The sequence below is a fragment of the Phascolarctos cinereus genome, unplaced genomic scaffold (assembly GCF_003287225.1).
Source record: "Phascolarctos cinereus isolate Bilbo 61053 unplaced genomic scaffold, phaCin_HiC Scaffold_4;HRSCAF=312, whole genome shotgun sequence".
Lineage (NCBI taxonomy): Eukaryota > Metazoa > Chordata > Mammalia > Diprotodontia > Phascolarctidae > Phascolarctos > Phascolarctos cinereus.
Genome location: NW_027555847.1, coordinates 487,995,584 through 488,021,421, shown reverse-complemented (window position 1 = coordinate 488,021,421; position 25,838 = coordinate 487,995,584). Strand labels below are relative to the sequence as shown.

At 39.0% G+C, this 25,838-nt stretch overlaps 1 protein-coding gene and 1 long non-coding RNA gene across 20 annotated transcripts in view; one reads left to right on the top strand and one right to left on the bottom strand.

The window, feature by feature from the left end:
• The window catches only part of LOC110212520 (uncharacterized), a 63,815-nt gene extending 40,363 nt beyond the window's left edge, over nt 1-23,452 (bottom strand). The window contains exon 1 of the long non-coding RNA XR_002325696.2: nt 23,369-23,452. This is a non-coding gene — a long non-coding RNA (uncharacterized LOC110212520). The remainder of the gene's footprint in view (nt 1-23,368) is intronic.
• DTNA (dystrobrevin alpha) overlaps nt 1-25,838 on the top strand; it is a 484,963-nt gene that overhangs the window by 440,933 nt on the left and 18,192 nt on the right. For 15 of the 19 annotated variants that reach the window (XM_078153434.1, XM_078153431.1, XM_078153432.1 and 12 more), the window contains 3 exons: nt 1,217-1,313; nt 17,767-17,926; nt 21,556-21,645. In XM_078153434.1, the coding sequence (XP_078009560.1) occupies nt 1,217-1,313; nt 17,767-17,926; nt 21,556-21,645 (347 nt within the window). Of the gene's footprint in view, nt 1-1,216; nt 1,314-5,190; nt 5,212-10,228; nt 12,364-17,766; nt 17,927-21,555; nt 21,646-25,838 lie in introns of those variants that run through there. The other 4 variants (XM_020992534.2, XM_078153438.1, XM_078153439.1 and 1 more) reach the window with 1 other exon arrangement.

The window sequence follows — 25,838 nt, the reverse complement described above, 5'->3', positions numbered from 1 at the left end:
AAGTCGAGTTACAGCCATATTGCATTAGATGCCAATGAAAAAAATTTGTAGAGGCAGTAGGAAGCCATTGAAAATTTCTGAGCAAGGAAATTACACGAAATAACATACAAATATATACGTATAATATATATACAAATATAATATACAATTGTATACATGAGCACACAAATGTATGAATCCTCTATATGTTTTTAAGTTGTATTTTCATATTTTGGGGTCATCATTCAGATTCTTTGGGGGGAAATTTTATGTAACATGCATGCAGTAATGGTAAGGAGGAATTTGAATTTTCTGAATGAATGTAAAAGAGTTCCACACAAAGGTATTGTAATTCTGTTCCATTATTGTTTTTCTCCTCCACTCTTGAATATATGTTGCTACCTCTTATTGTCACTATGAATGACACAGTAATACAACCCTGAAACAGGTTTTCAGTTTCACCTCAGTTCTCAAAGGATACTTGGAGTTCAAGGAACAAAAAGAAAAAAATGTTTTCTAGTTCAAAATTTAGATTATTTGCATAAAAATATTTTTTAAGTGATTTCTTCTTTTCTTTCTTGACCTCTGAAACCAATATTTAAAAAAATAAAACTGCCAGTATAAATAGCATGTTGTCATATTTCCACCTTTGGGAGACAAGGTTTTGTTAATAATACTATGTGAATGAAGTGGGCTCTAAGATCTAATTCTGGTTCAGATATCCAGATGCTACTATGAGGCGAAGTTTTGTCCACATTCATAATAGATCACTTGACTTGTTGAGCTTTGAGACTGATCTGGTTTGGCTCTGCATTTGGGGAAAAAAATTAAACTTTAAGGGGCAGCTAGGTGGCACAGCGGATAGAGCACAGGCCCCTGAAGTCAGGAGGACCTGAGTTCAAATTTGACCTCAAACCAAACACTTGACATTTACAAGCTGTGTGACCCTGGGCAAGTCACTTAACCCCAATTGCCTAAAAACTTTAAAAAAAAATTAAGCTTTACTTAATTTTGCTTTTGCTTTCTTAAAACAAATTTTTCCATCTATACTTACACATTCACTTGGAATTTGATCTCTGCCCTCCCTAAGCCTTCTTTTTTATGACAAGTGACTAGCTGTAGTATGCAGGCAACAAGCTAACTATTTCTCTGGTAGTCATTATCTCAATAGTAGAAGAAGATATGGATAATTGAATGGGGTAAGCATTGCTTCTGATCACAATTGCTTCTTTCTCAGACAACGCAAGGATGAGCTAGAACAGAGGATGTCTGCTCTTCAGGAGAGCCGGAGAGAGCTGATGGTCCAGTTGGAAGGTCTCATGAAGCTACTAAAGGTAAACCATTTTGAATAAAATATCCCACGATTCTGGGATTAATTTTTAATTGGTTAATTTTTAAATAAATTTTAAAAATAAATCATTTAGGTTTTTTCTAATTTTTATATTAGTGACCCCTAAATTTTGTTCCTAGCTCAATCAGCTCCTAGCCTCAGGTTAAATCAGGCAGCCAGTCAATAACACTAACAGAAAGCTCACTTTGTACCAATCTTTCTCATCAATTTATCTTAACCCAGCAGGCTACTGAAAATCCAATTAGGCAGTGGTCCAAAGTTCCAATTGTTTTACGTCCTTGAAAATAATAAAATTTTAATACTTTATAAATACCTTAAAATTTGTCCTTTGAACTAATTTACATTAGTTATCTCTCAAACTATTCTTACATGCTGAGCTTAAGTGACATCTGTCATGATTAAAAATTCACCAGGCCTTTATGTATATAGTTGAGAAACGCATAAAATTCCATGAAATAGAATCTAGAGATCTCAGCATTGCAAAAAAGCTCAGATATGACATAGACTCACTCATACCCCACCAGGAATCCCCCTACAATATCCATAATAAGTAATCATTTGTCAGGCTTCCACTGGTGGAAGACTCAGTATCTTTCAGGGTGGCCCATTCCACTTTTAGATAGCTTCAATTGTCTCCTGTGTTTGATGTGTTACATCAATTCAAAATCTTAGTCTCTCTCTCTCTCTCTCTCTCTCTCTCTCTCTCTCTCTCTCTCTCTCTCTGTCTCTGTCTCTGTCTCCCTCTCTCTCTCTGTCTCTCTCTGTCTCTGTGTCGCACTGTCTCTGTATCTCTCTGTCTCTCTCAATTCTTCCTTTGCCTTTTAAGGAAAAGCAGAATCCACATATTCCTTTTTCCACATAACATCCCTCCAAATTTTGAGACTATTATGCCCTCCTGTCTCCTTTCCCCCACTCCCCTTATTAAGACTAAGCAAAATTTCTACAACTGAACCTTCTTTCAAATCCCCTCACTATCCTGTTTTCTTTTCTCAGACATTTTCCAGCTTTCAGTGTCTTTCCTGAAATAATAAGGCATGTGAAAATGAAAACTGAGTAAATACTCTATATGCATGAGATTGTAAGTTCCTTGAAGGCAGGGACTGTCTTTTGCCTCTTTTTGTATACCCAGTGCTTAGCACAGTACAGGCACTTAATAGACATTTACTGATTGATAGATTGACATCCAGTCCAGCCAGGTCAAAAAGAATGGAACCGTCACCTCCTCTAGCCATTTCAGCATTTGTAATTTCTTTTCTGTGAGTATTCTTTTCAGTGATGGAGCTTGCTCAGTAACTTAGTATATGGTCTCCCTTGAGTTGCTGTGTGCCAACAATCATCCCCCTGGTTTTTTGATTCTTCAGACTTCACCTGGGCTGGCCCTCAGACAACAGACTGCGTCCATCACCAAGCCCACACCCAAAGTTTTTCCACATTGGTAGGAACTCCCAGAGCCTATATTTTGCTCAGTTATCTCCCTTCTGAGATCACTTCCTGGGATCACTTGCAGGCCATGATGGGGCTTTGTGAAGCATTACATCAGTGAAGAGTTCTGGACACAGTGTTTATGTTAATGCAGCCTAATAGCCATTTGTCGCCTTTTTCCTTTTCTTGTCTCATAGTTAGCTGATAATCACCTCCTGGTCTTTCTCCTAGAATCTTTCATCTAGCCATTTTCTAGTCATCTACTCATTTCCCCTATCCTGCACTTACGCAGTTGATATTTTTAGCCCTGCTGTGGGGTTGGGGGGTGTTTGTTTTGTTCTGCTTTATCTCTGCAAAGCTTTATTTTATTGTATCAGGCCCAATGATTCTAGCCAGTTGAGACCTTTTTGGATCCTTATCCCAGCATTCAGCATCTTGGCTGTCCCTCCCAGCTTCATGTCATGTGCACATTGGATAAACATCTCCTCTCTGCTTCATTCACGTCATTAATAAAATCATCAAACAGAACAGGGCTAAGGATGGACCCCCTGTGCCACTCCTCTTATTTTGTTTGTGGTTCTCTCATGAAGAATAATTCTTTTCTAACTGAGGTAAAACCTCACCTTTTGGCCACGTGACCTTGGGCAAATCACAAATCTTTTTGAGCTTCCCTTGTCAATCTGTAAAATGAATATAATATTCAAATTGCCTACATGCAGGATTCTTCACCAACCTACCTCTAGAAGTCCCTTTTTGCCTTTCTTTTGTGGACAGTGAAGTTCCCACTCTTCCTATAATAAAGAATTAGCTTCTCATTCAAGAAAAACTGAGTACAGGGCAGATTTAACCTGACTTTTCCTATACAGGATGGCCAGAGAGTAGTGGAAATCGGGGTTCAGATTTATGATGCTCAGTCTGCCCTCTCTAAAGTGTGGTATGCTGTAGGGTAAATAAAAACTTCTGTTGGCTTGCCAGCAAAGGGAACAGACCCTTCTGAGAAGATACCATTGACTGAGAGGCAGTGTGACATAGTGGATAGAATACTGGTCTTGCAATCTGGGTAAACCTGGGCAAAAATCCTGCTTCTGACACTAACTAGCTGTGTGAGCCTGAGCAAGTCACTTAACTTCTGTGCCTCAGTTTCTTCATCTGTAAGATGAAAAGGTTGGACTCAGTGCCCTCTAAATCTATGATACTTATAAAATTAAATCTATGATACTTATAAAATTAAATTCCCAAAGGAGATTTCCCTGTGAGATACACGGTGATGCAATGTTTCCTGAACCTCACCTCTGACAGGAGAAGGGGGGCAGACTCATTTTTACAGTGTGTTTTTTATCCTTACTGTATTCTCATCTTCCTATCAACTTCTCTTGTGTCTTCTGCCACCTAGGATGTAAGGAAAACTGTACTGACTTCCTTTCATTAGTTCAAAGATATATGGTCTTGTCTGTGTGGGTACTCCCTGCACTAGTATACTTCACTTCCCTCTTCCAGCCCACTCCTCCTAGGCCATATCATCTATTAGATGCCCATCAGGAATTCCTATGACCAAAGGCATTCACCACCTGCTGCCCAAACTTATAGTGATGAACCTTTTGAAAACACACTGGTCCTGAGATGATGTACTTAGCACTCTATCACCAAGTCCTTCTAGCTCAGTAGAAACTGTCAGAACATGAAGTCCACTGACATAGAAGTCAGGGTCCACCTTCATGCCAGAGAGCAGAACTTTGTTAGGTAAACTTGCATTTTGAGAGCATTAAACAAATTGAGTGGTTTTTTTTCTTCTCCTGCCTCCAAAGATAGTATCCAGATTCATTTCTGTCCATTCTGTTCATTGTGTCTGTGTGTGTGCTGACTCCATCACTACCTTGATGACCCAAAGCAGTTCTCTCTGCTTATTTTCCTAATAAATAGATTGAGAGGGCCTATTTCCATAAGCCTGGCATTATACTTTTTAGAGGATGACCCCCTAATCCAGAACACTCTGTGCCTATAGCTTTTGTCACCACAATGATTTGACATATTTGATGACCAAATAGTCCATCCTTCCCTTAAACATCATTCTGCAGAGAGGCTGCCATGTCAAAGTTATAATTTCAGGTTATAATATATATTATTGGTAACCAAAAAGTTTTGGTGATTCCTGTTGGGAAAGAAACTTCTGTCAAGCATAAACAGGTGTGGTGTTATTGGGTTTGGTTTTTTGAGGGTTTGGTTGGGTTTTTTTAAATCTATTTGCATAAAGAAAGCTAGGTCCTCAAAAGAGGAAAATGTTATGAGTTCCCAAAATAAGAATGTTTGTTGAAATAGAAAAGATTTGATTTTTACTAAAGGTTTGCTGATATTTGTCTTGCTTAACATTCATTCACATAGGGTATGCTGTTATTGAACTCCTGAGTAATCTAACTATTATTGATTGAATTTTTCCATAGGAAGAAGAACTGAAACAGGGAGTAAGTTATTTTTCCTAATGTAGGTCTTGACTGACAATGGCGTGTAAACAGGCATCTTGTGGCTTTTCCTACTGTTCTTGCCTCTAACATGTGTGTGTTCATGCTTCATTTTGAAAGGAAAATATCCTCCTAATTTGCCTCCATTTTTGTGTGTTTGCTTGTGTTGAGATTTAGAAGTGGTATTTTTCATGCCTGTTATTACTGTCAGCATCAAACAGTTACAAAAGAGAACAGAGCGTACTTCTCTTAAAGCCTTTTCACATCTACAGGGATTTAAGTTTCTAACCAATTTCATGCCTTTCTCAGTTGTTCAGACTAAACAAAATACTCTCTTTTTTTATTGATTTAAAGATACACACTAACTAAAGCCACACTGGAGCTAAATATTGTCTTGAAGATTTCACAGTTTTCAATACATAATTTCTACATCCTTCATAAAAAATACAAGCTGTAGATATTGCATTTCCAACTGGATACATAAATGTGAAGCCGCCTTTTGTAAAAAACAGCCCATTAAAGTTCGTAACCATCTCATAAGTACTCTGCCCTGTTTCATGCTGCTCACTCAAATGAACTCATTCTTATCAAAAAAGATTGCAAAGAGATTATCACAGGGAGCAGCCTTTTGGCTTTTCACATCCAGACCCAAGCAAAAATCCTTTTATTGGTCTAAATTACTCATTAATGAGTGAGTAACTTTCAGTTGTTATTCTGCCACTGAGAGCTTTTTCTCTCATATAAGAGGCCATGAGATCATTAAATCCGTCTCCTGGTGCAGTTTTGGCCACATTATTATGTGGTAATCATAGTATATTGTGTGAGAAAATTCTCAGCTTCATGGTCAGGTTCAGAATCCAGCAGAGGGAGCAGTGTACTTAAAAACACAAATAAAGTGAAATACAGCAGCTTTTAGTTCAAGTGCATGTATCAAGCTGGGTGTCTGTAACATACCCACTAATTCAAAGTTACAAAGAAGTTTAAAGTCAGGTTCATAGATCAATTGGAATAATACTCTTGCAAAAACCAAGCAATTCTTTAATGTCTTTAAATTTCCTTTGCCTCTGTCTTGCCTTTTATTCATTGTGTGTGTGTGTGTGTGTGTGTGTGTGTGTGTGTGTGTGCATTGCTAACAAAACAAATTAGTCTATCAGCAAAGTGTTTTGTTTCTCATCCCCACTGCATGAGAGGAAAGTGATATAATCTTGAAGTCCTAATCAGTGCCAGGACAAAAATTTTGCATTAAATATTTGGTATTGTGTGAAAACCTTAGCTCAGCAAATTCAAATCAAAATTTGGTGAGAAATAGAGTGGTAAGAGTATTGAATTTTGGAGTCAAAGAACTGGATTCAAATCCCAGCTCTGCAACCTACTCTCTGTATGACATTGAACAAATCATTTAGCCTTTCTGGGCCTCAGTTTCCTCATTTGTAAAATGAGAAGATTAGACTAGATTGTCTCCAAGTTCCCTTCTAGCTCTAAATTCTATAATCATCTAATACTATCTGACAATCTATCTGAGATGTCATTAAATTTCCAGCAGTAATATTCTAATATTCCAGTAAGGGAAAATGAATTTCTTAGGGGACATATGTTTAAGGAGTCTTCCTTTCCCTGCTTCTTTTCACACATTAGGGTCTATTCTCCTCCCCTGATCCCAGCAGGGAAGAGAAATAGAACTTTCCTAACCTTAGAGGAAAGAAAGACAAGCCTCCCTGAAGCTTTCCTGAATCCAACTTCCTCCTAGATGGAGGGAGAACTAAGCCATCAGTCAACTTTGTATCATTTCCATTCCCATGGGGAAGACCCCCCAATCACTGAATGGACCCTTAGGCAACCAGCCCAAGAAGTTCATAGATGTATAGAACCTGCAATGGATATGCTCTTTCCATTTACAGAAAAGGCATCATTCCAGACTTCTCCTCCTTCACCCCGGATTGGTGGCCTCACCAGTCTTCCCTTCCAATAGAATCGGGCTCATTAGTAAATATTACTACTGTATGCCAATCTCTGAGCCAATATCCCATCTTTTTTTGTGCATTCCATCAGGGATCTTGGCTAAATGATAAGAGATTTTACCATTTTTTCTACTTCTCTATTCTGCAATTGTTTCTGTCCCATTTGTATCCTTGTTCTCTTTGGAGCCTTTCTTTTCGTGGAACACTCTATGTATATAATACCTACTTTCTCTTATGAAAAATATTGTATGTCGGGAAGGGGATGGGAATAAGCCACAGTGCCTGCAATCCAATGTGATTATTATGGCGTCCCACACAATGCATTTTAGGCATTATTTGGACTAAAGTTCCCTGACTTTCTCTTCATGTTATTCTTTGTGTATTTCTAAAAATTTGTTGGAGGAATTCTTAAACATTACAAACAAGCCTAATGATAAAAACTTGTAATTATACTCATGTGAATTGATGATTCATACTTCTCATACCCTAATTCGAAATATTATTATTACCTAGCAGTGACTGAGTCACAGAAAACTAAACTTTGATTTCAGCTACCTCCCCATTTTTTTTTACTTATTCTTGACTCAATTCAACAAAAAAAAATAATACAGATCACAAAAACAGTTCTATGATTTTAGCCTCTCAGTCCACTGCTATTTCCAAACTTATTACAGAAAATTGGAATCACAGAATAATCCCCAAACTCCATTTTGGCAATGGCCCAATTTCCACCCCCTCTGTTCCTGACAATTTGTTGGACATGCTGTGAGAAGTAGCAAAATTGATAAGTCAGGAGCTCTACTCCTTTTATTTCCCTTATACATCCTCTCTGGTGGACATACCAATACGGAGCAAGAATCATATTGGTCCCCAGTCAGGCAGTCAGAGAACTTGGGAAAGGCAGTTATTTTGTTCCTTCCCACAAGGAATATAAAAGCACTGAATGATAAATCAATTACCATCCAGCAGTTCAAAAATTTAGACATCTCCAATTCTACTCATAGATTTGACTTTTAAAAGGAGTTGACTCTAGAGAGGGTCAGCTGCCTGCTAGGGGAATAGGCTAGACATTGCCCTGTCCATACCTGCCTTCTGTTGTCAAGAGCTAGGTAGGTGTGGCTCTTTGAAGGGCTTTCTAAATGAGAGCCAGGATGTTGCTGTCCAAGGCACAGACAATGCTGCTGGTACCATCCCCCCTTCCTCACTCTGAGCAGTTGACATTATCACATACTTTACTTAAACTGAGTCCTGCCAGCTTGCCTTCTCACAGCAGCCTATCCCTCCATCAGAAAATTTCTTACCCTTCATCCACTCTCTCTTCTGTCCTGCCTGTCTCAGATGAATAGGTGTTCCCCCATTTATTAAAGCTAACCTCTCCACCTGAATCCTTGCCCTTATCTATTCCCATCTCCTCCTGGACCTTACCCCATCACTCCTACCCGGCACCATCATCACTGGATCCATCCCAATTGCTTACAGATAAAGGAGGAACAGTGTGGTATGGGGAAAGAGTAATGGTTTTGGAGTCAGAAGACCAAAGACTTCTGTTCAAATCATGACTCTGTTACTTACTTACTAGCTATGTGACCTTGGGCTGGTTACTTAATCAAGTCCTAGTTCATGAAATGGAAAATGATGGGGCTGAACTAGATGGCCCTTAAAGTCACTTCCAGCTCTAAATCTATGATCCTATGATTCCCATTTCTCCCATTTCTTAAAAACATCTTTCCTCAACACTACTACTCCCCTCAACTTACCATATAATTAATTTTTTTCCTCTTCATTAATTGGCTCCTAGAATTATCTACACCTGCTGTCCCCACTTCTCACTATTCTCCCTCCAAGTTTACCTAATCAGTAAATCTATTGGTGTTTCCTCCATACTTTCACCTCTTTCACCTGTTGTAACGCTTGGCACTGGTAAGCACTCCATCTTAATCACGCCCACTCTTCTCTTTTGTCATGGAGTGCTACCAAGCCCATCCATCCTTCAGTACTCCCTATTCCCATCTCCTCTTGGACCTTACTCCATCACTCCTACCTGGGACCAATATCACTGGCTCCATCCCAATTGCTTACAAATAAAGGTAGAATCTTAGTAGGGCTCTAGATTTCTAAAGCAAGTTTTATCCTCTGCCACCTGTGGTACTTAGCATCATTAATGATATAATCAGAAAAGGTGAGTTACATGGCTAACAGTACAAGAAGGCAAGTGGCATATCACAAGGAAACTCCTCTTCTGGGGGGATAAAGACAGAGCAACCCTAAGGAAGCTAAGCCCCTACTCCTAGAAAAGCTATTCTCCCAGGAATGAGGGTTGGTGGGAGCACCCCACATTTTCTGTAAGAGAGAAAGTCAAGTAGACAGAGTAAGAATGCAGAATGCAAGCCCTGCATTATCATCGTCATTATTATTATTTATTGCACATATGATTTCTTAACTAGATAGCTCCCAATGAGGAAACACCTCCAGCAGTGTACACCAGCAACAATTCTGCAGTTAGTATTTCAATGAGTTGCATTGAGAGCTTAAGAAATTGCCCATGGTCACACAGCCAGTATGGGTTAGGGCCAGGTCTTCCTGATTCTGAAGCCAACTCTCTACCCACTACACCACACTGACTTTCAGTTCACAATTAATGGGGATAGACAGGTAGAGTGAAGCAATCTAGGACCAAAGATCTAGAACTGAAAGGGACCTTAGGGGTCATCCAGTGCACTCCCTTGATTTTACAAATGAGGAAACTGAGACCAAGAACTGAAGTGACTTGCCCAAGGTCACACAGGTAGTAAGTAACAGAGCCTGGGTTTGAATCCTGGTTCTCCAACTTCTGATCCAATGCTCTTTCTACTACAACTCTGTTTCTTCAACCCAAGTATCATAGAGGCAGTAACCCAGGGGGAGGTTAATAGCCAGCGGCAAGGTAATCACGCCACTGATGATTTGTAGTGCTCACTTGTAGAAAGGGCATTTAGAATACTAACACCTTGGATACCATGACACTGTACCCCCCTGGTTATCTTCCGACCTCTCTGACCACTCCTTCTCTGTCTCCTTCACAGGCTCCTCTTCCTCCTCCAGCCCCCTAATTGTAGGTGTTCCCCAAGGCTCTGTCCTTGGCCTTCTTCTCTGCTCTCTCTACATTTTCTCCCTTGGCAATCTCATCCACTACCACGGTTTCAACTATCACCTCTATGCAGATGACTCCCAAATATCTATCTCCATCTCAGACCTCTCTCCTGAGCTCCAGATCTGCATTTCCAACTGCCTACTGAACATCTCCTCCTGGATGTCTCGCCGACACCTCAAAGTCAACATATCAATACAACTCATCATCTTCCCCCTCCCCCAAACCTGCTCTTCCTGTCCTTAGTTCTATTCATGATATCATCGTCCTTCCAGTAACCCATAATCAAAACCTCTTGGTCATCTTTGACTTACCCTCACCAACATACACTCAGTCACCAAACCCTATTAACCCTGTCACTTTAATTTCTTTCTCATTCACTCCTTACCTTCCTTCCCACTGTCACTACCCTAGTTTAGATACCCTTGACTTCCCCTCTATTAATTGGCCTCCCTTCCTCTTTCCTCTTTATTCCTTTAGTCCACCCTACACATTGCTATGAGATTAATCTTTCTAATAATAGTGGGGAACAGCACAGAATAATGGATAGAGAACTGACCTTCAAGTCAGAAAAACCTGGGTTCAAATCCTGCCTCTGACACATATTGGCTGTGTGACCCTGGGCATCTCCCTTAACTCCTAAGTGTTCCAGGGAACCACTAAAGCTAGAGATGATTGCTGAGTCTGCTCTGCCTCAAGGAAAGAGGTTGGGAGTTTTCATATAGATGAAATCACAGGTCTGGACCAAAACAAAAACACATTTATTTAACATTTTAAGGTCTACTAAGTGTTTTCCTCATAAGACACAGTGGTTAAGTGATTTAGCTGTAGTCGATGTTTGCAAAGTACAACATGCTTCACATATGTTATCTCTTTTAGTCCTCAAAATAGCTCTGTGAAGTAGGTACTGTTAACACCATATTAAAAATGAGGAAACTATAACTCAGGTAAATAAAGTGATATACCTGTGATCAAACAGCTAGTAAGTATTGCAGGGGAAATTTGAGCTGTGGTCTTCTTGACTTCAGGTTCAGGGCTCTTTCCTGATATATCATACTGCCTTAGGTTCCACAGCTAGTTAGTAAGTATTGGAGCTGGGATGCAAAATTAGACCTTCTGACTTGCAGGCCACTCTACTCTCCACTACACCATGCTACCTCCCCTCTTATGTAGCTCTGAGCATGTCATTACCCTGCTCATGAAGCTTCACTGACTTCCATTGTCTACTACATAAAGTTCAAACTCCATGCCCAACTTGTTGCAAAGTTTGGCTCACTCACCTGCGTTTTTCAACTATTTTCATACAATTCTCCCTTGTGTTCCCTATGTTCCCAGCAGACTGTCCTTCTTACTACTTCCTGAACATACCTTGTACCTTCCCACCCTTGTAACCTTGCCTATAGTCTTCCCTACACCTGGAATATTTTCCTCTCCTAATTCCACCTGTTAAAATGGTACACCCCCTTCAAGAGCCAGCTCAAATGCCAATTCCTTCATGAAGTCTTTTTTCTGAAACCCTCTTCTGAACTTTGTTTATATCTCTTTTATGTACTTAGCATATTTCTACTTTGTATTCTAATTCATTGTGTTCATGGTTTATCCCCCCTGCTATACTGTAAGCTCCTTGAGGGCAGGAACTATGTCTATACATCTTTGTATCCCCCTCATTTCCTAGCATAGCATCTTGCATGTAGTAGCTGCTCAATAAATACATGTTGAGTGAGTGAATGAATGGATGAATGTTGAGTGAATTTAGTTATTCCTCTTAAAGCCATACTGTATCTTTGGTATTAAGTAAAAATCAAAATACTTCTTGAAAAGTTCCAGAAAAATCACAAGTGTGCAAAAGTTTTTTAAAGTAATATAAGTATGGATTGAATGGATCCAAGAGGACTGAGCATAGAAATTAATTTTTCATTCATGCTTTATGAAGATAACTATTTTTAAACTTCCTAAACATGATACATGGTTTCCGCCTTCCATAAGTCAATTTTGTTCTCAGCTCTGTTGTCAGAAATGTTAGATCTATGTTATTGATCTACGTGGACTGTTGTTCCTTAATAAAAAAAAAATTTTCCTACATTAATCATGTAATCTTTTCTAGAGGAAAAATGCATGTATAGTGCCTTGCAAATTGTAATCTATCTAATTTCTTTGGTCAGTTGGTTGATAAACATATTAAATGCCTACAATGTGCTGGGCACTGTACTAAGTGCTAGGGATACAAAGAAAGATAAAAGATAGTCCCTGCTCTCAAGGAGCTTACAATCCAATAGAGGAGACAACATGAAAACAACTATGTACAAATAAGCTACATACAGGATAAATTGGAAATAATCAGTAGAGGGAAGGCTCTAATTAAGAAGGAAAAGGTACCTGTAGAAGGTGGGATTTTAGCTGGAACTTGAAGAAAGTCAGGAAGGCCAGTGGCTATGATGAGGCAGGAGGGGATTCCATGCATGGAAGAACAGGCAGTGAAAATGCCCAGAGTTGGGAGACAGAGTGTCATGTTTGAGGAAGAATGAGGAGGTCATTGTCACCAGATCACACAGTATATAAGGGGAAGGGTGGCCTAAGATATAAGAAGACTGAAAGGTAGGGGATAGGGAAGTATGTGAAGGGCTTTGAGCCAAACAGAGGATTCTATATTTGATTCTGAAGGTAATAGGCAGGTAATGGTCTATTGAGTAGTGGGGTGATGTAGTCAGACTTGCATTTTGGGAAGATCATTTTGACAGCTAAGTAGAAGATGCACTAGAATGGGAAGAGATTTGTGACAGGGAGCTGGTTATTACAGTGGCCCAAGATGTGAGGTGTGCCCATACCAGGGTGGTAACAGTGTCAAAGAAGAGAAGGGGGTATATGAGAGAGATATTATAAAAGTAAAAATGATAAGCCTTTGCAATTGTTTGGATATAGGAGGAAATACTGAAGAGTTGAGGATGACACCTCAGCATGATTTTGTAATTTTCTCCAGCTGGCTTAAGGGGAATGTGAATAAGAAATAAGAGAATGGGGAGACAGAGAATGAGTTTTGAATGATGATAGACGATAAGAATCACTGAGGTGGGGGGAGGGGATTTTGTTAATCATTAAGGAATTAGTTTGGGTAGGGATTTGTCTGGGAAGTTTAGTCTCAGCATTTTGTTCTATCAAGGCCTTAGGCAGTTCAGACGAGGGGACAGGTCCTGGTAGGTGAAACAATGGTATTATTCCCTTTACGCCAAAGGAAAGAGACCAGGCTTAATGGAATGGCAGTTCTCCTATTCCCAAGAAAGGAGACTTTGGATCACGGTGACCATGTTCTGGGGGGAAACCTGAATACTACATAAGCAAATTTAGTTAGTGGCTGGAAATGGAGCAGGGTAGGCTCAGGAGGTGGGCTCCAGAGACTATTTGGATGGCCCAGGTACTAAGAAATAAAACCCTTGGTCAAGGGATGGTCACCTAATAGGGCCAGTGATGACTATCCTAGGCTCAGATTCCATGGAAGAGTCTACAGCTGCTCATTTGTATCTATATCTGGGAAAGCAGAAATTTGAATCCAAAGTCACAATTCAGCCCCCAAAAGAATAAGGAAATAAGGAAGGGATTAGACCTAGAGAGGGCATAAAGGATGCCTCATGGAATGGGTTCAGAAGGTATTCCTGGAAGCAGCTGGTAAAAGATAGAGTGAGGAAGATCTGAGCTCCATTCTTGCCATATATACTTAATAGCTATGTCACCCTGGGCAAGTCACTTAACATCTCTCAGCCTGAGTTTCCTCTCTATGAAATGGGGACAATAATAACAACTCTCACAGAATTGTTGTGGGAATCAAATGAGAATACGTGATTTGCAAATCTCAAAGTGCTACATAAATGTTAGCTATCATTATTATTATTTTAAGGACAATAAGGATAGGAAACAGGACAGAGCAGTCCAGCCCTTCTTTCTTGTGTGTCCCCCTGCCCTCCCCCCAAAAAAATCCTAGATCTTCTATAATCCAGAAGGAACTATGTGGTTTAGCCATCTTGCTCTTCTATCAGGGTGCTGTGAAGACCTTAAGAAAGAAAATAAAAAATCCTCTCCCCAATAGATCAATTAATTGGTCATTAAGCCTCCTCTTTAAAAAATCTAAATATTCCTTGGATAGGTAAGGGAGGTAAGGGATCAGTCATTTATACTTAAGTGTGCAGTCATTCGATCAGATCGTTTTCCTGTTAGCCCCTATTTGAGATATTAATTGAAAGAATGGGAGTTTTGATTGAGAGGAAGGAAAAGATAGAAAGAATTAATTTGGGGTATGGGATATGAAGAATGAAACCAAAGCCTTATTGATCTAGAGCAGTGGGGCCTTTGAGTAGGCAGAAGTCAGTATATGGTGGGCATTAGGAATGTGCTAGAAAATAGAAGGGAGGGATGGGAAGAAAGGGAAAGGTACTTCAGGGCCTCCCCTAGAGTGAAAGGAACCCCATGGTCCCCCCTCGACCTATCACTTGCTCTGGAGAATTTGGGGATAGCAGAGGGATCCGTCTCCCTCCTATTATTCTGAAAAAAGGTCTTCCACCCACTGATGGATCCTTCTTCCCAAGACTGGTAGATAATCCTACTCTCTGGAGTGGACAACAAATTGACCTATTTACCCTCCATACACTCTACCAGGCCTGCTGCCTGCTCTTATTATCCAAGAAGTTCCTTCCCTTCAGTTCCTCACCTACCACAATGAATTGGCTTCATGACAAAGTGAATGGAATCCAAGGATAGACTCCAGGTTAGCTGTTGTTCATGGGGCTATTCTCAGTCATATATGGCCAAGTGTAAAGAAAACATTGTTTGCTGACAGACTGTGCATTCTTCAGAAGCAGTTGCCACCTTCACAATTTCTTATAGGTGCACAAGTTCATGGTGCTTAGACGCTTAAGAATTTGAAGATACATTTGGTTGGATTAGTGTTATTGTTCGGTCCTTTCCAACTCTTCATGACCCCATTTGGGGTTTTATTGGTGAAGATACTCCACTTCCTCATCCCAGCTCATTTCACAGATGAGGAAACTGAGCCAAAAAGAGTTAAGTGACTTGCCCAGGGTCACACAGCTAGTAAGTGTCTGAAGCCAGATTTGAACTCAGGAACATGAGTCTTCCAGCCTCCAGGCCCCACACTCTATCCATTGTGTAACTGCCCAGTTAGATTAGTAGCTTCAGCTAAAATGTATATGGAGTGGACAGAGTTACATGCCAGTGAATATTCGCCTGTCCGTAACACATCTTCCTTTAACTCCCCAGTCATTATTAAGCATTGACTAATGCCCAAAGTTGGGGCATCAAAATGGCGCAGTAGAGAGAGACCTGGGCCTACAGTCAGGAAGACCTAAGGTCAAATCTGACCTCAGACACTTACTAGCTGTAGGACCCTGGGCAAGTCACTTAACCCTGTTTGCCTCAGTTTCCTCTTCTGTAAAATAAGGTAAAGAAGGAAATGGCAAAGCACTCCAATATCTCTGCCAAGAAAATCCCAAATGGTGTCACAAAGAGTCAGACATTACTGAAGAACATCAGCAGTACCCAAGGTTGATCACTTTATTTCTGTACCTCTGTTTTCCCATTAGAAAAGGAGGAGAAGCAGATTCGGACGAAATGAAACTGCACACAACAGAACTCTGTCCCTTCTCCCAGTAGTTCCTCTACTAGGGGTACTATGGTGTAGCCTTAATGGCAGAAAGCCTGGTCACCGGCAGTGGCTCATGCCTCTGATGAAATAATAATAACATAACTGAGCCCCATTTGCACCCAGGTCCCCCTATTGTGGGCCAGGGAAAGCCAAGATAAGCCCTTTGAACTATACAAAATATCCTTTCTTCTGCACAGGCAAAAATTTAAAAAGTCGTCTGAAGTAATTGGAAACCCTGTGTAGTCCCCATCGGCTGATTGCCTTGCTCTGTGTTACTTTTGGGATTTCTTGTTTCATTTATACTGGATTTTCTGAATGTATAGATTATATTTTTAGATATGTTGCTGAACTCTAAGGAACTGATAGCATGGCATCTTACAAGACTGGTATTAACACATTGTGTCTGCATCATGCAGCTGAACCCATAACAAAAAAGTGAAATTGAATGTACCCAAGCAAGATAATACCTACCTACCTACCTACCTAGTGAACTTCTAATACTGGTAGATAATGAATACTTGAATGTTGGCATAAATGACTCTCAGGATAGAAAGTGTCCACATTGCTCTTTGCTGGAAATGTATCTCAACAACCTAATCTATTGTTTTTGTATATGGGGGACCCTGTTGTATCTTCTTTATTCAGGTATGACTGACTGGCTTTGTTTACTAGTCACTTAAAATAAGCAAAATGTTCCCCAAAGTCCTCATTATCCAGATTAAGCATTGTCATTATGTTTCAACCATTTTCCATTCAAAATATGACCACCTCAGAATTCTTTGAGTTATTTTCTTATTCTCCTCCTTACTTCAGTCTTTCAAGCATCTTACTCATTCTACTCATGGAACTCACAGCCCAGATCTTAACAGAGGATTTCATATTTTGTTGGGAAAGGGAAAAAAAATCATTATCCTCTGGGGAGAACCCTCTTCTTGGCTAGCTAGAATTTATTAAACCCAAGGAAAGCCAGATCCTTCTACTTTTAAATCTATTATTGGCATTTTGGAATATGCCTTTTGGGGGGAGGGGGGAGATTTCTTCCAAGGAGCCAGTGTCCAATAATTAGATCAGAACCAAGATTCTTGATTTCATTTCATGACTTGAACCCAGAATCCTAGAGTAGTCATGGGATCATAGAGTCAAAGCTGAAAAAAACCTCAAAGGCCATCTAGTCCGATGTCCTTGTTTTACAGGGAAAGAAACTGAGGCCCAGAGAAAGTAAGTGACTTGCCCAAAGTCACACAGGCAATGTCAGAGACAGGATGTGGATCCATGTCCTTTGACTTCAGGGCTGCTGCTTTTTTCCACTATACCAGGCTATCTCTGAATATTGTAGAAGGCAATTTCCATGGCACTAAGTTTTAACAGACTCTTAAATAAGGATCAAGCAGGTGACCTATTTCACTTAGCACATACAATATTTAGTGCCTACCACAAAGGATGTAAAATGTTTTATCTTCTTATGATGACTTCGGATTAGGTAGATTAAGCATTTATCATGTCATAAGATTATAGATTCAGAGCTGGAAGGGACTTTAGAGGCCATCAAATACAATAATTTCATTTTTCAGTTGAATAAAAGGAGAAGTAACATGACTTGCCCAGCAGCAGAGAGATAGTAAGTGTCTGTACTAGGATTTGAATCTAAGTCTTCCTGACCCAAGTCCAGTGCCCAGACTACTATACCTAATCTGTATAGTATCTACTATACCTGTCTTTCTGCCTAATAATTTTTGTTATTTGCAGGAAATTACAGAGGAATCACAGATGTCGCATGGCCTTTTAATGTAAAAATAAATTAACAATTTGTATTGTCCTTCCAGACTCAAGGGGCAGGTTCTCCACGTTCTTCTCCCAGTCACACGATAAGCAGGCCTATTCCTATGCCCATCAGATCAGCCTCTGCCTGCTCTACCCCAACTCATACACCTCAGGACTCTCTGACAGGGGTAGGAGGAGATGTACAAGAAGCCTTTGCACAAAGTAAGTGACCTTATTTTGGTTCTTGCTTGGACCTGTGAAGGTCTGTTCACTTAAATGCTGCTATATGGTCTAACCCAGAGGTTCTTAATTTCTTTATGTCATTGATCCCTTTGCAAGTCAGGTGAAGCACATGGACCCGCTCTCAGAATGACGTTTTTAAATGCATAAAATAAAACCATAGGATTACCAAGGAAACTGATTACATTGAAATAGTTATTAAAATATTTTTAAAACCAAGTTCATGAAACCCAGATTAAGAACCATTGATCTAAACTTATAAGAGCTTTGCAATGTACTGTGACATATTCTACTTTCTTGCCCTAAATCAACTGTAGATACTCCTTCCTCCTTTCTGCTTCATCCTCCATAAACAGACATCATTTAGGAGTATAGTGGATATCTTTGATTTCTCAGGAACTTTGATAAAATACAATATGTCAAGTCAGTAGCATTTAGTCAATCAATTAACATGCCTTTATTCAGTATTTACTATGTGCCAGGCACTGTGCTAAGCTCTGGAGAGACAAAGAAAAGCAAAAACACAGACCTTGCCCTTAAGGAGTTCACAATCTAATGGGAGGGATAATGTGCAAAAAAATTATATTTATAAGATATATACAATGGAAGGTAATCTAAAAGGGAAGGCACTAGCAGTGAGGGGTGAAAGAAGAGGTCCAAATGCCTTCAAGGAAATAAGAACAGTGTCCTGCTTATTTACTTCACTGTATGACCATTCTTAGGGCAGCTAGGTGGCACAGTGTATAGAGTGCTGAGCCTGAAATCACAAAGATCTGAGTTCGAAGGTGTCCTCAGACACTTACTTATTGTGTGACCTACGTGGCAAGTCTGTTTGCCTCAGTTCCCTCATCCGTAAAATGAGCTGGAGAAAGAAATGGCCAACCATTCCAGTATCTTTGCCAAGAAAATTCCAAATGGGTCATGAAGAGTTGGACACAACTGAACAACAATATAACCATTCTTATTCAAAGCTATTCACAGTGAACTTAGTGATTTTTAAAAAAAATTTAATTAACTTTTCTATCCATCTGCCCCAGAGTAAACTTTCTGGGGATGAGAACAATCTATTAAGTTCCTCATTTCTTACTACTTTCCCATCCTCTGTTAGCTTATAACCAACTAAAGACTGAGATAATTCAATTTGCAGATAGCACAACAGTTTAATTATTTTATGCACAGGAGAGTAGGAGGTTAGCACTCCTGAGATGGACAAGTAGAGGCTTATTGTGATGTGTAGATGCCTGAGGGATTCCCTCTTGTCACAGAACTTTCTTGAAGATGAAGTCATGATATCAGTGAACTTCAGAAACAGCCTTGCCTCCTTTCCCAATAACTGATTGGAGGATGACCATCATAGAAGCTTCCTGTTGAATCCACACCTTTCTTAGCACTTATTTAGAGGGCTAAAAGTATGAAAGCAATATCTAGGAAACAAAGTGCAGAGCCCTAACATAATTGTGTGCCTTTTAACACAAAAATAAGTGTAAATATTTTGTGATAAAGATTTCATGTAATTGTGTTTTGAATTAGAAGAAAATTACCTTTTCTCCCTCTTCTCCAGAGTGATATTTTTACAGAAATTTAAATTATTACTCATCCAGCTTTAGCCTGTTAGCTGTGCCTATTAATTGTTGTATTTCAATTAATAACCATTAGACCACCAGTAGTGTGATAGAAAGAGCCATATTTTATATTAAGTTCAAGTCCCAACTTACTAAAAGGGTGTAGTTCAAAATTTCATTCATATGTCCTGTGAGTGTATTTTTCCCATAGAATTCACATTTAAATCATGAGGTTCTAAGATTATGTAATAGTGGATAGCCAGCATTTATAGAGTGCTTTAAAGTACTTTACTAATATTATTTCATTGATTCTCACAATAACCCTGGGAGGTGGGTGCTATTATTATCCCCATTTTACGGATGAGGAAAGCGAGGCTGAGAGAGGTTAAATAACTTAATTTTTATTAAGTTCTTTTTTTATTATTATACTAATTTATATTATTTTATTTATTATTTATATCATATTAATCCTTTTATTACAAGGATTTGTTCTGTAAAATTTTGATTCAGGTAAAAAGCTGAAGGCTTAAGGATCTAGAAAGCCACATGTGGCCTCAAGTCCACAGGTTCCCCACCCCTGGAAATGAATTGCCCAGAATCAGTCTGCTAATAATCTACGGCTAGATTTGAATTCAGGTCTTCCTGACTGCAAGTCCAGTGTTCTATCCACTGCACCACTTAGCTTCCTCCCACAATTGCCTTTTTTAATTTTTAACGTACTTGAAATACAACAGTAATAGTAATCTACAGTGTTAATAGCACCATACAGCATTAATGGTACCATAGAGCATAGTCTCTATGGAGATTTTTTTTTTAATGAGAAAATGCATTCAGAGTTCCAACTGGAATTCTTTTCACTGGAAAGAGATATTTAGCAGGGCCAGAAGCAGAAAATAATCTGAGTAAAGTACCGACAAACAAAACACAGAAAGAGTCTTTCACCATGCTAGGTGCCACAAAGCCATCTGATTGCATTAGTGCTTCTGCCCTGGTCTCCTTTAGCCAGGATATTTACTGGGTGTAGCTATGGGGAGCAAGCCTGGTGTTTGGAAACCTGGCCATGGCATTCTACAGCTTGTTGGGAAGTCGTGGTCTTCAGATAGTACAAGAAAGGAGCTAGGCGAGACTTATTATGTCTCTGAGCATCAGGAATCTAGCAGCCAAGGTCCTCGTCCTCAGTTTCCCAGGTCCGTCTCTCCCTTACAACCATTGTCTGTGTACACACGAGTTCTGATTGCCCTCCTTTGGGCTGCGGTGTTGGGGGCGTTTTAATATTACCCCAGATACAGTGTTTTTGTTTCCAAGCTTTGCTTTCTGCTTCCTTGGAGCCAGCATACTTACATAAAGAGGAAGGAACTGTGATGAAAAGTTGTACCCAGCAGGGTCAGTGTATACTTTGTCCTGAGAACACTCTTTCTCAGCCACTCTCATGCCTTAAGAATATGATCATGCTAATGTGGAAATACATTTAACAGGATTGTACATGTATAATCTATATCAGATTGCTTCCTGACTTGGGGAGGGAGAAAAATTTGGAACTCAAAATATTATGGAAATGAATGTTGAAAACTATCTTTACATGTAATTGGGGGGAAAATAAAATACTAAGGGAAAAACCTCTCTTTTTTTTTTGATGACTATTAAAAAAAAAAAAGAATATGGTCCTACCAGTGGCTGGGAAACCTCTAGGTCATGAGGACTCTGATAATCTGCTCTAAGAGCAACAGGGAGCACGGAAAGAAGAGGGAGAGAGAAAATAGAAACAACAGATACGACAACTATTTGTGTGGATGATTTGTTTAAAAGTTCTGTAGACAAAAGTCAGGATTTTTTTCATGTTACTACTGTACATAGTATTTGGGAAAATGAAGCTCTTTGTCCTAAGTAACCCAGGCTTTTTTTCCCCCCATAATATCTATTCCTTCAGGATGTTGAAGGAGTCTGTTCCTTTTACTAGCTCTGTGGGGGTGGAGGGTTGTTTGTTTAAAAAAAACATAATTTGGGAATAGATAAGAATCATGTGCTTTGTATTATGTTTTTCTACTTAAGGTACAAGGAGAAATTTAAGGAATGACTTGCTTGTAGCTGCAGACTCCATCACTAATACCATGTCCTCTCTGGTGAAAGAGCTAAACTCAGGTGAGACTCTCAATCATTAAAACAACTGCTGTGCATTACGTAAGGATCTATAAGCTTTAGTTTGCAAAGTATAGAGTAAAGATGGAGCTGCTTAGGAGCCAAAGTTTTAAATTTAGTAATTTGTCCATACATTTTATAGTTGTTTAAATGACCATTTGTCTCCAAAAAAAAAATGTCTATTTATGGGAGGCAGAGTCCAATAGTGGCCTTGGACTTCGGAAGACCTGTGTTCAAGAATTGCATTTCACATATTGGAGAAATGATCCGAGGCAAGTCACTTATCTTCTCAGGGTCCCAGACAAATTCTTTAAGATTGTAATTGCAGAACTGTTGCTGACACCATTAAAAAAAATCACTTATCGTGAGTATTTATAGTGGTTTAAAAAAAAAAGACAATACTTTTGCTGCTCTTAGTAATATAGCCCAGTGTCTCATATCCATCTGATCAATCTCATTATTTTGTTTTTCAAAATGCCTATAATTTAATAACATTTTGAGTTGGCCCATGGTTTTTCACTCTAACGTTTTCATGCCAGGAATTCTTTGGAATGTGTTTGAGGAGGCTGGAGCTAGACCAAGAACCTTTGACTATCTACATTAGTCTGCTCCACAGCTTTCATTTATGTGGATGAAAATAATGCCTCACACTTGTGTGCCATTTTACATGTATTTTCTTTATTTAGTACATCTTTTTGTTGATATCTATGTTTTTTGCATTACCTAGACTTCCCTCTGTAATTCTCCTCCTCCCAGAGAGCCATCCCTTAAAACAAAGAATTCTTTACATGCCTTTTCAAAGTGTTTTCATTCATTCAGGAAACACTGAGTGAATATCAACCTGCAAGGCACTGTTAAATGAAGTGAAGGGATACAGAGATAATAAAATATGATCCTTTCCTTCCTCTCAGAGATCAGTTCATCTGAAACAAAGTTGTGATATTTTTCAAAAAAAAAGAGAGCTTTATCACATAACTGAAAGGAAATAATAGTAGTTCAGCATTTGTGTTGTACTTTAAGGTTTGCTTTACAAATATTCTCTCATTAGATGAAAAGTAGGTACTATTATTAGATTGTTATTATTATTACTAGATTGGATGTAGATACTATTATTATCCTCATTTTACAGATGAGGAACAAGAGGCTGAGAGAAGTTAAATGACTTGCCCTGGAGGATATAACTAAGAAGTGTTTGAGATAGGATGTAAACTTCAACAAGATGTCCTGTAATGGTCAGATACTAGAGCAGGTCAGTCAAAGGGTCTCTCTTGAGGACCTAGAGGGCCACATGTGGCCTCAAGGCTGCAGGTTCCCCACCCCTATTAGATACCACCAGCTAGAAGACCATTGTCCATTTTAGAAATAATGAAGGCTTGAACTAATATGGCAGGGATAGAAAAGACATGAATTCAAAAGATATCATAGAATAAAAATTGATAGGACTTGGTAATTAATGGAATAGAAGAGTGTATAAGTAAAGAAATATATAAGTGAAAAAGTCAGTTATGACAGCAAGATTTTGAGCCTAGGTGACAAAGAAGATGGCAATTCCATTAACAAAACTAGAGAAGTCAGGAAGGAGATAGTGGAGACAGTGGGTTTAGTGTTCAATGTTAAGATGCCAGTGGACTATCTAGCAGAGGTTTCTAACAACCAGTTGGAAATAGAGTACTTCAGCTCAGTAGAAGGAATGTAGCTGGAAATATAGATTTGACAGTCATCTTACCTTGAGCTGATAGCTGAAGCTTTGGGAGTGGTTGAGGTCACCAAAGGAGACCGTATGGAGAGAAGAAAGAGAAGTGAAAATGGAACTATGATTATGAGCCGTCTGAGCAAACTTCTGTTGCATCAGAATCATAGAATCTCTAAGTTATAAGGGAATTTGGATACCAACCTATAAAAGGATCAAAATTCCATCTTCAGAATACTAGTATTCATCCAGCCTTTCCTTGGAGACCTCCAGTGACAGAGAATCCATTGCTCCTAAGGTTGCCCATCCCGCTCTCATTACTAGGAAGCTTTTCCTTTTCTTAAGCCTCAATCTAACCCTCTGCAGCATCCCAGTTCTATCTTGTAGGGCCATGCAGACCCCTTCCCCCCAGTATTATATTTAACTAGTGTTAATCACATTATGGAATGTTAGATTGGAAGGGATTTAATAGGGACCATCTAGTGACTAGTCCAATGGACTAGTTTCTAGTCCAATCGATCCATGTTTTTTGTTTCATTTTTACTGAATTGAATTTGGTTTGCAAATGTAGATACTAAAACTTATTCAAGTACACATTATAATTTACAGATCCCATTTTATCCTCTCAGCAACCTTATGAATAAAGGAATATAAGTGTTATCCCTATTTTACAGAGAGGAAACTGAGGAACCTTAAATGATTCACCTACAGCCCCTTGCTAGTTCCTAGTTGAGCTAGGATTAGAGCTTGTTATATAGTGTACTGCTAAGAGACAAAGTAGTCTCGATTCAAGGCCAACTACTACTGAAATCTTAGCAACTTAAATAATAAAGAAACTTCATGTTAAATAATAAAAGGAGAAAATGTATACTTTTTCTTGATTCATGTGGTCATTGCAATTTTGTTTTGTTTTGTTTTGTTTTGTTTTTAGGCGATTGGGGTTAAGTGATTTACCCAGGGTCACATAGCTAGTAAGTGTCAAGTGTTTGGTCTGAGGCTGAATTTGAACTCAGGTCCTCCTAACTTCAGGGCCGGAGTCATTGCAAATGTAATGACAAACTTGAATTTTTTAAATTTATGTGTCATTCAAGACAAATTCTCTAGAGCTAGACTCTGTCACAGGATCATATATTTAGAGTTGGGAGAGACCTCACAGGCCATCAATTCTAACCCTTTCACTTTAAAAATAAGGAAACTGAGTCACAGAGGACTTAAGTGCCTTGCCCAAGGTCATATAGGCCATGAGGAGTAGAGTCAGGATTCAAACTCAGGTCCTCTGTCTCCAAATTCAGCTCCCTTTCCACGTTAACACACTACTTCTTTCATTTTCTTTTTCTTCCTTACTCATCTAACATGAAATGTTTTCAGTTATGGCAAGAATATCAACTTCTTACACAATTTTAGTTTGGCATTTCTAATTTTTCCTACTTGTTCTAGACACATTAGTGATAGCTCTGGATTCTTCAATAAGTTGCTTTTGTTGTCCTCTTTGCTGAAACATTAATTTATAAAGGAAGAGTTCATTGATATTCTGATACCTGTATTATAATGTAAATTTAAATACCAAAGTTTGGAGGTGGGAAGGACACTATCAGAAACTTTATTTTTATCATTATAAATTTAGCATTAAGATCCACATTTTATTCATTAAATAACATTAGAACTTCTAGTGATCCTAGTCCTCTGTGTCTTTCCCATCTGTTATTCTTATTAAGAAGCTTGTCCAGAAATAAACTGGCTTCATGTTTTGATGCCTAATTTAAAAACACAGACACACAAAATTATATTGAAAGCCCTAATATAAAATGGGGATGGGAACTGGATTGAAGTCAACTTTCTTTTTCTAACTTGTTATCTCGTGCACTGACAGAAACAAATAGGTGAAGGATCTATGATTTTATCAATGTAGGGACCTCCCTTTACCAATATGGTTATCAACTAATCTTATCAAAGAAAGAAGAAAACAAGGAGTTATTATCTGCCTACTATGTGTCAGGTACTCTGCTAAGTAATCACTTTACAAATATTATCTCATTTGATCCTCACAACAATCCTGTAAATTAGGTGTTATTTTTATCCCCATTTTTGCAGTTGAGGAACTAAGGCAGAGGTTAAGTGACTTGCCTGGAGTCACACAGCTAGAAGGTATCTGAGCCTAGAACTGAACTCAGGTCTTCCTGACTCCAGGCTCAGCACTTTATCTACTGTTTGATTTATATTGTTATTCAGCCCTGTCTTACTCTTTGTGACCCCTTTTGGGGTTTTCTTGACAAAGATACTGGAATGGTTTGCCATTTCTTTCTCCGGCTCATTTCACAGATAAGGAAACTGAGGCAAACAGGGTGAAGTGACTTGCTCAGGATCACACAGGTAGTAAGTGTCTGAAGCCAGATTTGAACTCAGGAAGATGAGTCTTCCTGACTCCAGGTCCAGTACTCTATCCACTGTGTCACCTAGCTGTCCAATCTCTCAATAGGAAGAAGGTATATAATTAAAGACTTCTTCT